At 35.8% G+C, this 12,876-nt stretch overlaps 1 protein-coding gene across 1 annotated transcript in view; it reads right to left on the bottom strand.

The window, feature by feature from the left end:
* The window catches only part of LOC115433493 (roundabout homolog 1-like), a 117,787-nt gene extending 109,270 nt beyond the window's left edge, over positions 1 to 8,517 (bottom strand). The window contains exons 1-3 of the mRNA XM_030154943.1: positions 8,423 to 8,517; positions 4,296 to 4,414; positions 2,629 to 2,727 (exon numbers count right to left, since the gene is read on the bottom strand). Of these exons, the coding sequence (XP_030010803.1) occupies positions 2,629 to 2,727; positions 4,296 to 4,392 (196 nt within the window). The 5' untranslated portion in view covers positions 4,393 to 4,414; positions 8,423 to 8,517. The remainder of the gene's footprint in view (positions 1 to 2,628; positions 2,728 to 4,295; positions 4,415 to 8,422) is intronic.
* Positions 8,518 to 12,876: the final 4,359 nt, after the last annotated feature.

The raw sequence follows: 12,876 nt of genomic DNA on the forward strand, positions 1-12,876 counted from the left end.
AAAAAAAAAAAAAATTTTCAGGCAAGAAACAAATCTTTTGGACCAAGTTTATATTTTGATTAATACTGAGACTGTTGAAGTTTGAATTAAATCAAATCAGTTCAAGTCAAATTTTATTTATATTGCGCCAAATTATAACAAAAGTCATCTCATGACACTTTGCATATAGAGCCAGCCATATGGAACCAGACACTCAAGCCAATTTACAGAAACCCAACAGAATCCTCCAAGAGCAATCACTTGTGACTGGTGACAGTGGAAGGAAAAACTTCCTTTTAACAGGCAGAAACCTGGAGCAGACCCTGACTCCTGGAGGATGGCCATCTGCCTTGACCAGTTGGGGTTAGAGATAGAGGGTAAAGGAGGACAGAAAGAGAGAGAGAGAGTTATAGAGAGATAGGGGAAGAGGGGGAGAAGGGGGGGAAGTAGGGGGAGACACATGGATGCAATTGGTCCACAGATAACTGAACCATTCATTCATTTTCTGAACCCACTTTATCCTCACTAGGGTCGCAGGGGTCGCTTGCAGCCTATCTCAGCTACTTATGGGCAAAGGCTGAACCAGAACTATCAAAAAGTAGATCAGCTGGTGTTGGCACAACCACCAACAACCAGATCAAATGTCCATGACAGTTAATACTACTACTACAAATTGAGTGTTGGTGCTGGAATCAGCAGTCCACAATACCCAGACCAAGTCACTGGACCTCAGGTTTGTTCTGCTTAGCTCACTCTGAGGTTCAGTCTTACATTCAACTACCGCTGTGGATGAATCAGGAAACTTAGGCTCTTAGCTAAAATATGAGTCATTTCATCAGCACTAATTTTAAGCTATCATGCTAGTACAGATAGCTAAACAATGGCTGACAGGGGTGGGGAGGGTTATAACACCTTCCAAAAAAATGTTACAACCATCCCTGTAATGACAACTCATGTATTTTTCTCTATCCTACTCCCTCTTTACAGTATGCCAAGACAATGGGTGCGGAAAATGAATAGGTGTGTGTGTGTGTGTGTATATGTACTTAAAGCTGTATCAGATGAAGTGAGGCAGGGAAAGACAATGCGTTCAGTTGCTAAAGACTACTCCACCTCATCCTCCATCCATGAAAATTGCACCCCAGGAAAACCTACATATATATGTGATCACTGTGAATCTGATTCTGATTAGACAGATGGCACATACAGATGAACACACACACATGTTTCATCATTTGTACGCATGGTTGTTGTTGTTTCTTTAATTGGAAAACATCTTCCTTGAATTATTTTTGTGAGTTGGGTGCTGCCTCTGACCTCCCACTGAAGTTTTCTGTTCTTTTTTTTTTTTTTTTTCATTTTTTAAATTTTATTGTTTATTTTATGTACATTACAAATCAAGACAAATATAGGGGACATATGGGATACACTGACTACAATAAACCTTGTGACTAACAATTGTTTTGTGACGTTAAAGTGAAAATTGTCCATTTCTTCCATTTATCATGACACTGTTCCTCTTGAATCCTCGGTCCAAGGGTCAGAATCTCTATCTCAAATATTCCATTCACAGTTTGTATCTAATTGTTAGTTGTAGGTGATTCTAATCTGTACCCTTTTTTTTGGTAATAGCCTTTTTACAGGCTGCTAATAACTTTTCTGTTCTTATGAGTACATCATTCATAAGTATTATTGAATATTTTTTCAAAGAATGCTCTTTGACTCTTAGGATCAATGCCACTGAGAATGTTTTTCATTTACCCATCAATGATCAGTTCTTTTTTGTTCTTAGTAAACCAATGGAAGATGTTTGAGTGTTAGCACATGCACAATAAATTTATATGGAGGCATATTTTGTGGTGTAGTCTGAGTTTTTAATTCTTTAATCTTACTGTTACAATTTATTTATTGTGTTACAACCTACCCCAGTAGTGGGATAGGTTGTAACAATAGCACTCCTTGCCTTTGACATTAAATAATTAATTCTGTGATATTGTTGGAGAAGTTGTAGGCATGTTTATTTGTAGTAGACAAATGAGGGTACTTTGTGTCAAAATTTGAGAGCCCTACCATGAGCACTCTGCAAGTTATAGGAGCTGAGAAAACAAAAAATAAGTGAAGCTATGCCCTATCCCACTGCATATACCTTGCAAACGGAGGAGGGTTGAACTGTTTTGGCTTCAAACACTCAAGGTTTACAGCTGCTGAACCTGCATTAAGTAGTATTACAGTCTCTGTCAGCAAAAGGAAACATAGTCTTCTTCCAGGGAATTGGGTTCACCATTGTATCTTTTAAAGGATAAATAACAGAATCAGCACAAACCTAAAGCACTGCTTTACTGACAGCAGGTTTTAGTGAGGGTTTTTCTTATTTCTCGGAAACTACTTGGAAATAGAAATGAATAAAAAAAAAAAAAAGAATAAAAGTGCTACTTTTATGAATACCAACAAAAATGCAAGTCTATGTCTGTAATATTTAATGCCATACAGATGAAATAACAAACATATAGGCTGCAAAAACATTGACGACAGACTGAAGAATTAACTGGAGTTTGTTGTGCAGAGAATTTTGAAGCCAAAGAAAGTTTCGTAGATATAAATATCCCCTTGCTGTGTTTTTTTGGGGTCCATAATGATGATGAGTGTTACCTTTATATCCAAAGCTGTTGTCCAGTTCTGATGCTGGTGCAGATGCTGATGCAGGCGTTGGCGTGACGACCACACGGACCCCTCTATGCTTATCTAGATCTGATTGCAATGGAACAGTCACATTAGGTCATACAAGAACAAATATCATATTTGCTGTGTCATTCATTTACTGGATCATATAGTTCAATCAGAAAAGGTTCATTATTAAAAGAAACAGAATTTCTACACTAAACATGCTGATGCAGAATAACAAACCTGGTCTCCAGTGGATGATTTCGACAAAGCAATTTTAAGTATTGGTGGGTGTTTCTCTTTCAGAAAGTTATTTAATTCGCTTGAAATGATGAGCCACCAGGTTAGTTTGTAATTGTTTTGTAAGTAAATAACAGCAAAGACATATTTCCCCAGATGCATCTATTTTGTCAGCAATGCTATAAATGTGAGATGTAATTATATTTAATTGTTTACAAAATAACTATATTAAGCCCTTTGTATTTTAATAAAAGCAAATATATTGATATAAACTCCTTCAAATTCAATATTCTTGCAAAACTATAGAGAGAATTTAGTTGTGCAACCAGTACAGCTTGATTTAAGCTATCGATTATTAATTGATAATTAGATTTTCACATATTCATCCCTAATAGTCACAGTCTTATAATCATCATTAAATAATAATGTACACCAACTATGATAAAATTGCTGTACATCCAAAGATTTTAAAGGTTTTGAAGGTTTTAAATACAGATAGGATGACTAATTTAAAAATCTGACTGATAGTCTGGGGTGTCATATAAACATTTACCACTAGATGGTGACACAACTTCATCCTCATTAGGCTTTAATTCAGAAATACTGTAAATATAAACTCATGTAGTGTCTGTTATTGCTGTGTTGGAATGAAAATATGTTGGCATTCAGTACTATAAATAATCATGTGTAGTCAATGGCTGTGATGAATAAATACATTAATATTACTAATCATAATAATAATCTAAGTAATTAAAATGCAAGACACTATTCTTTGAGCTTTGAAGTATTAAGTCAGCAATTTCATTTAATATTCATCTGAATATTTGTATGTGGTCACGGTTACACCTTATCTCATTTTATTACACAGATAAAGATTAAAATTCACTTCAGTCAGTATTAAGAGTCTCAGTGCCTTACTGTACTGTGTTTGAATGGTAAATATTTTAAAATAAATAAATAAAGTTGATGCTTTCTGTCGCTAGAGGAACAGCAAAACAGCCCCTAGCGGGTAAAGCTTTCCTATACAGATATTCTCTCTTTTTTTTTTTTTTTTTTTTTTATATATCCTTCTGTCATAAAGGAAAAAAACTGTCCCTTGAGCAAGAAAAATTGATGTTAAAAGTTTATACAGAAGGAATAGTACATGGTAAAACTGTTTAGGAAAATTCAGTCACAGTTTCCAATCCCAGTGTGGCTAGCATTTTGATGTCTCTGTTTGCCGACTGTTCCACTGACTGACTGATTGAGTCTTTTGTGAAGATTTTTGCACATTTCATGCTGTACAAAACACAAGTGTAACATTCTACCCCTACTTGCACCAAGTGAGAAATATAAAAACAACTAAAGAATGAAGAAAAACAATAAGTAGCACTCTTCCTGCACTCTGTGGTTCTGTGTTTTGAGCAGTTTCTGACCTGAAGAAATGTCCATGGTGTGACACCGCTGTGGCCAATCAACAAAGAGCAGGCTCAAGAAAAGGAACATGATGGGAGACTGCACCACCAGCATCATCCCTGGAGAAAAGCCTCTATTCCTGGAAAAGAGAAGAAGAAACTTTGGTTAGTAAAGAGGTTTAAAGGTTGCATACGCAGGTGTAACTTTTAAACTGAACTTGTGTCATGCTATTTTGTATAATAATACAATATAATAGTAATAATAATAATAATAATAATAATAATAATAATAATAATAATAATAATAATAATAATTTGTATAATTCCTACTGTAATAAGCAGAATTATTTCTGTATAACAATAGAGCTCTATTATTGCAAACTGTTAGTCTCTTAACCGTGATCCAGTGTGAAATTCCACAGTACAAAAGGCAGGCAGATGGACTTCCCTCTGAAACCCTCCCAGCACACATTCTGTCTGTTTCAGTCTGCTCCAATCCTCACATTGTGATGGGCTGCAGCCTCCACAGTACATTTTAAACATGTTTTCTCTGTGCTCATGTAAAACTGCCTCCGTGGGCATTTCCTAAGTGCTCGAGGTCTCCATCAAAATCTGACACGGCCATGCATTAACCAAGACAAACACTGTACCAACATGGTCATAATTTACCTGCTGCATATCCAAAATTAACCACCCACATTTACACACACCAACACATTCACAACAAAAACACACCCTTGCTCTCAAGTGGGAATGGTGATGAGACACAGTGACAGCGCCAAACGAGAGGAATAGGAAGTCAGTTCTACTGATCAGCCATCTGTAGTACAAACAGCTTTGAAACTCATCCTCGCTGTCTGATGGACAGCCAGATTCCTGGGATGTCTTGGCACCCTGTTGCCACCGACTCCAAGCACCACTTTAATTGTTCTGAAAAATGCAAACCAACAGCCAACACTGTATTTTTGCCAAAATTAGTAGCAAAAGGTGGCACAAACAGTACAGAATATTACTGTTTTTCTGAATTACAATTACAGACAAATAACAGTATGTTAAAGGCAGAGTGAAAGTATCATATTAAGATGTGCTCGACTCCAATGAAGAAATTTGAAGAGAGTGGGCTAAACATATTTATATGCATGACAGAACTATATAAATTTAGAAAAAGTATTGTTGTTGGGTTTGTTATGGCAGAATAACAGGTTTTACAATATTTTGCTGCTTCAGAAAAGATGCTGATGTTTCAGAAATATTGAAAGCCGACAATAATAATCTTCTAAAGTAATTTAATATTCACCATGAATAACATTCATATTGAAATTTACTGTTACAAAAATCTCCACAGGTATATTATTTTCAAGGTATATTACTACCATAATGAGCTAGAAAGATTGCATTTGGCAGACTGCTGAATATTAAATGTGGGTAGTAATAAAAACATTGCATTGTTTAGTTTTATCTGTCATATCTTATAGGAAATAAAGACAGATCAGGGTAAGACCTGAATAACAGGTGTAGATGGAGAAGGAATATAATAAACCCAGGATGTAATTTTAAAAAAATATACCAGTGGGTGAAAGAAGATATGAGTTAATCTGAAAAAAGCTTTGTAATGTGTGAAATGTGTGACTACTTCATTTCAGCAGTGGGGCAGGTCTTGTGGAAACAAATGTGGATACTTATGTTAGGTGTAGGTCTGTAAGCAGCACTAATTCATACACTCACATTCTGCCCTTTCTGTACGCAGTGGGGAAAAAACAGTGGAATCTGTCACTGTGTCCAAGCTAATGGGGAAAACCCACACCGATCAAAGGGAACAGGACAGCTGATTTCCTTTTTTCCTGTCTTGTGTCTAGTGGGGAATAATCACAGCTTACCATCTAACATATTGTCAATAAGACAGGACAGGAGCTCTCCCTATACCACTGCAGACAGATCACACACTATAGAAAGCACTAGAGCGTGAACAGAATCAGCTCTCAGCATCTCTCTCCCAACCCAATCTTTTCTCCTGAACTCAAGGAGATAGATACATGCAATGCAATATGTTACGGGGAAACCATATCACAAGGTGCAGCCAGGAAAACAGAATTTTACAGTCATTTTGAGTCTTGACACACTTTTCAATGGGAAGCAGACACATTGTATTTTCATGCATCTGCAGCATATTCAGTATAGCTGTTGAACAGAGTATCTCCCGAGCAAAAAAGTAGTCCATAGGTTCAGGCTGCAAGATTTTAACCCATAAAGACCCGGTGCTACTTTTGTGGCAGTTCCCAAATGAATTTATCTCTCTATTTAACCTTTCTTAAGTGACTTATCACCATTTATCATAATATTATACTCTATTTTTTGCATTTTTCACTGTAAATCATGTATTTTCCCATATTTAATGTCATATTTTTTTATTTAGATGTTTGTGAAAACTCACAGTTAATTGAAAGGTTATATCAAAACAGAGAAAACTGAAGAAAATATGACTTTTTCATCGAAGATATCATTAACTGAACATAAACCAAGTGTGTCCATGATAACTGAGAACAAACATCATCTGTTGATGCAGATATGCGCTCAAAAGCTGTAAATTAGTTTATGTATGATATTCTGGTCTGTTGATTATTTGCTTTATGTTTTGACAAGACAACTCAAGTAGTTTTAGTGAGCAACAGAAATAAATTAGCTTCAGAATTACTCAGTAACAGGACCTTGGATTAAGATAATTTTGCTATTCTGTATTTATGAGTTAAATTTTTAATAAATTAGCATCGTTTAACAACACTGCAAATATAAAACAGCCTTTAAAAGAACTAAATTCTACATGAAAGTAAAATCATACTTATTTCTCTAATGGTTTCCTTTATGCTTATGTTGGAAGTGATTTAAATGTTCACATCACTGAACTGTAGTCAAATCAGCAGTAGTCGACACCATGGGGTGCTGAGTGTTTGCAGGGGGCTGCACAAGTAGGAAGTATGATTCACTTCATTTTCCCGTTCAAGAAATGCAGTCTAAATCAGAGCCACTGTAGGAGGTATCTAGAGGGAAAAGGTTGCGCAACATTGAGAACAAACTCCAACATTTGAGGTACAGACAGCTTAGAAACTACCTGCATATATTACTGTCATTCCATCAGAGTCATATATCACATGTGCAAACGTTAGTTGTAGTGTCAGACTGAGGAGTTCTTATCTACACCTGGCAGTTATCACTGACATATTGCTGTGTCTTTTGGGGAAATGGATGGGGAGACACATGCAGGCTTTCATCACTGCCACTGTAACGCATTAAGGGAGCTATCAGAGCAAGACAAAGGATATTAAAAGTATGAGAAGCTGTGTCTGGAGCTCTGTCAAGAAACATAATAACAAGTCATACTAGGTTGAGTAGGCACTGTGACGGAGAAGAGAACTACCCTGAGGAGTAACAGATGATCGCATGCCTCAGAAAAAAGGGTCAGTGACCTTTGGCCCCGAAACATGAATGACCTTTATATATGTCAGCATCAAGCTTAAAAGCAGGATTTAAGGTAAAGTAGGAAAACAAACATGATTAAAGTACAAATACGAGACAATCAAACAGGACTCATAGATAAAGACTAAAATAGACAAAAGACTAGATATATAAATGGTTTATCCTGTACTTCAAACATAAAAAAAAAGAAAAAAGAGCACTCTAATATGGCTGTTAAGCTCATTTTAATGTTCAGATTTATCAGCAATATGGCAAAACAAAGCTTTTTATTCTGTTGCAAATTTAAGCATAGAATTACAATTTAGCCATTATACAATATTTAGCACAAACCACATTAGAATTGTACCAACAAAATGTAATAAAAAGATTCTGTGTGTTCTGTTCAATCAATATAAATATATGGGAGGACAAGGGTTAAAGAATTCAGCCAATACACAGTTGACAAAATGCAATTATGAGAATAAAAATAGAATTTACTACAAATAACTTCCAACAGCACAGCACGTGTTCAGCATCTGCTCCCATCTAAATCAGCAGCCGTGCACAGTTAGAGAGTAAAGGATTCCATTCTCTCTGAAGCCACCTTTGCCAAAACCAATGTGCAATCTGAAGAACTGAATTACTAAAGCTATTACCTAAACCTTATCACTATCAAAAAGAGCAACTTTGAAACTTACCCCGACAGGTTATTCCTCCAGAATTACTGTTTCATTTTGTCTTGCAAAGGCAGATTTCTGCCAGTGCTGGTTCTGATGCATCCAAGTACCAAACAATGGTAGCACAGAAAGAGAGAAAGAAAAAAAAGATACAATGTGGACCTGCAAAAAAAAAAAAAAAGGAGAGAAAAATCAAAAGACGGAGCCTATGCCGAAGGAAAAGCCTAAATAATCCATCTGTGATCCAGGAGGCACTATCAGATGGGGTGCATACAAATTACAAACCTACCTCTGCCGCAACCTGGGTCCAATATCCTCAGGGTCCTAAGGCTGCACTCAGAATATTTGCTGTCAGAAATTAGACTTGGCACACTCAAGGACTTAAGAATATAATGAACATTAACACAAAATGTACATTATTCTTCCTAAAAATAAATAAATAAAAATAAATAAATAAAAAAACAGATAATTTTCTCTGTTTCCTTTTATATTTTTTCAGTCTGACATGTATGTTATTCAGATATATGCGCAATGCTTAACTAATGTATAACTAAAGTTTACTCATAATGCAGTGCTGTTAAGAAGTGTATTAGTATATTTTGCTTTTTTAGTGTGTGATTTGGTACCATTTGGAGGGCTGTTCACATCCTTACACGCTTGACCAAATGAAGCATCATTATTTCAGCCGCCTGCAGCGTTTGGTAGTGAACTGAAAATTCTGCTTTTGCACTTAAGTAAAGCTTCATGTGTTACGGTTTACAAAGCAGAAATGAATCCCACAGGGTCCACATTTACCTGCAGCAGAACCTGCCTGCATCTTGTAACACTAGAAGAATGTGAAGTAACTGCAGCGGTAGTGAAGGTGTTGCTGAAATGTGAGTCCTATATACTGTTTCAAATTTTAAAACAAATGGCAAAAACTGTTTATTCATTAATTCACTTTCTTTGTTTACAGGACTTATTTTCAATGCACTTTGTTGTTTTAGCTACAGTACTTGTTCATTCTTATTCAGGCATGTGGTGGGGATGCCGGAGCCCTTAGCGTGTATATGTTAGAAGGCGAGACAACAGCCAATACATCATAGAGATAGCACTGGCAAACAGTTACACAAACATAAATGCAAAATTTTCTTATCCAAATGCCTTGTATATCAAGGATATCTGGTAGAAAACACTACCCATTCTTATTGTCTCCTACTACTATGCTTCCCTGTATTTTTAAGATTTTTTTTTCAGTTCAAAAACAGCTATTGTGTTCATTTCTTTGTGGGATTTCGTCTTCTTTCATTGACTGTACTGTCTACAGTGTCGCCTGTGTGTAATGAAAGGATATTTGTTCCACAACATTGCTCAGCAGCTATCTTTTCTCTTCAGAGTATAGGACTGAGATAGGCTGAACGGATTATAAAAATTAGGAAAATAGTCACGTGCTTTAGTTATAAGTTTGTGCTACATTCTGTGCCAAACAGCACTGCTTCATTGTGTCAAATGATTAAAGTGGAAAAAGCCTGTGTATTATAGCGAATGGAAAGTTTCTCTGTGCTCCCGTACCTCATCTCCAGACTTAAATGTTTACCTCTAACTGACAGTAATTGCATGGATTTACAGTAAAATCTAAACAGTTTTCCACAGATCTGACTATACATCAAATAAATTCAGTCATTTAGAGATGAAAGCTTAGCTGTTTGGCTTTTTAGGTTTTCATAACTATACCTCCATGAAAAAAAAATAAAAGATGAGGAGAAGTGTGATGCTCCAAAAGGGGTTTATCAGGGCATGTGACCCAAAACAATTTTCTTTTCAACTGCACTCTATCAACAGTGTTCTTATCTCAATCCTTCATCTAACTCTCCACTGTGGTTTTGAATTAACCTGAAGTCAATATCTTAGTCATCTATCATGCTGACAGGAGCAGACTTGTGAGTGTGACATTGGAAAGATAACATCTTAAGAGAAAATGTGGTCTTTTCTAGAAAAAAATGTGGCTTAACTCCTCAGAATGACCAAGTAACTTGTAGTGTGAACCTGTGGGAATTACACAAAGACATACAGTATGGGATGTTCGCAGTAATAATGAGGATTCTTTTTTTTTTTTTTGAATGATGCAGAATGACTCTTAAACATTTTTCAAAGTAAATGGTGCTGTCTTCACTTAAAACGTGCTTCTGTTTCATCTATTTTTATCAGTTTAACATTTTACCTGCTGCTTCTACTCTCTGTTATCTTTGACAAGTACCAAGTGGTCCGCACTTTAATGAAACTATTCTGTTGTCATCCGTTTACACTCAGTGATGTTATAAAAATGTCACTGTCACTACACTGAACACTAAGGCAGGAATACATGGAATAAATGCACTTTCTTCGTTTTATGTTTTTGTAATTGTATTTGTGTTCCTTTGTATTATTAAGAATTCTTTTTTTTTCTTGATCACAACCAAACCAGACATGCAAAAACAGTAAGATAATGTAATAATTTTATTATGTTCTATTTTCTGCTGGAACAACAAAGAGGTTTTGCATGAGGTCTGACAAACCTAATGACCCTTGTGTTGTTGGACCGTCTTAGTTAATCTTTATTTCTTAAGCCATCTAGTGAACCTGTCATACAAACTAATGGACAGCCCTGGGGTCCCCTTAAGTGCAAATATTTTTTATTTATCTTGGATGCCAATAAATCATTAAATGTCAACTATGTGGACTGAGGAAACAAATCTCTTCCCCTTATATATACACATACACATACATTCATGCCCACACACAACGGTGATTCGCTTCTATCAGAAATGACCAGTGGTGACATTACCATAAATTTATATGGAAATATTTGAGCCTCTTTTCCTCCTTTTTCCTTCTTCTGCTTCAGTTAGACTGACTGACACTTCAGCATCTACACAAGGAGCTAGAAAAGGTATTTTATTGATGCACCATTATACAACAGTTGCATGGGGAATCTGAAAGAATGCAATCCAAGTGTCATTGCCCCTTGGTAATCTCTGTCGTCTTCAGGAATTCATTTTCTCAGCAGCTTCACCTGAAAATGACATTCTGACACCATTTACATGGAAATCACTTTGCCTCTTTGTCTGTGATAGTGGCCTATGTGCAGACAGGACCTCTCAGAGGGCTGAACTATTATTGGACATAAACAGTAAGGAGCAGAAGAAAAAAAGAAAAGAAAAGAAAAGAAAAGAAAAGAAAAGAAAAGAAAAGAAAAGAAAAGAAAAGAAAAGAAAAAAGAAAAGAAAAGAAAAGAAAGACACGTGGTGAAGAAGATCGATATACAAAAACATGAGGGTTCAGGGTTAAAGTCAAGGTCAGATCCAAAGGTATTAAAGGATGTAGTGGGGATAGAGACGCTGAAGGAAAGCATAATGTGAAGAATTCCTTTTGCTCCCATTTAACACATGTATCGTTCCTCTCCCACTCTTGCTCTTTCACTCCTTTTACACATATAAAGCTGAGATGTACAGCTTTAACCTCCAGCAAAGCCCACAGTGGAATGCATGCTGACAGAAATACTGTACATACATTTTTTGGGACTGTGTAGGAAGTTCCTGTGTGAAATACCTCAGCAAAGGCATGTAAACTAATTTATCTGAGTAAATTATAGGGTGCACACATTTTTTCTTAACATACAATTCTGTATCACCAACAGACCTGAATTTTAAAAAAAAAAAGACTGGTAAACATTGAATGTAGAGCATGAGCACAAACAACCATATATATCAAGTCGGCTGACCTTCTAGGCTCATAAATAATGTACGTTGTGTGTGTTTGGAATGATGATAAATTTCCGTTGAATTCCATTGAATTTCAGCAAAACGTTAAAAAATATTTTAAAATAAACATCACAAACTGTTGTTCAACTATTACCTGCTTTTATATCACCTCCACACATGAGTATCTGAAACAATGCAAGTTGAATTTGTCTTAAAAGTAGAGTGGAATTAAAGATACAAGTTTTATTGGATTAATACTGCCTCCATCTGGCATCATCAGAACATTGCTTGATAAACATAAATTTCTAAACAACTTTAAAACAAGCAAGACACAGTCACTCAGTTTGAAAAACTCAATGACATGACCTACAATATAAATAGCAGCAATAATATCAGAACAGACAGCTGGGTTGAGGTAATTCTGTCCACCTTGGCCTCTTGTAAGTGTTGCCTGACACTGATGCACAATTATTGCTTGACTTTGACCATAACTTTGGACTTTTCTATACAGTTTATACAAGACTGTTTCAAGGAGCATACTTGAAAAGGTTAATATGTTAGCTGCTACCGTAAATTTTCAGTCAAGTCTTATATCTTGGTAAAAACAAAGTCTTCCTAAAACAAACTACATGTACTGTTTATAAGATTTAGAAGGATTAAACTGTAAGAACTGAATATGTAATCACATTTTCATTAATATATAATCAAACATGAATTGGAATTGTTGTGATTCTATTATATTAATCATTTACAGGG

Source organism: Sphaeramia orbicularis, chromosome 14 (assembly GCF_902148855.1).
Source record: "Sphaeramia orbicularis chromosome 14, fSphaOr1.1, whole genome shotgun sequence".
NCBI lineage: Eukaryota > Metazoa > Chordata > Actinopteri > Kurtiformes > Apogonidae > Sphaeramia > Sphaeramia orbicularis.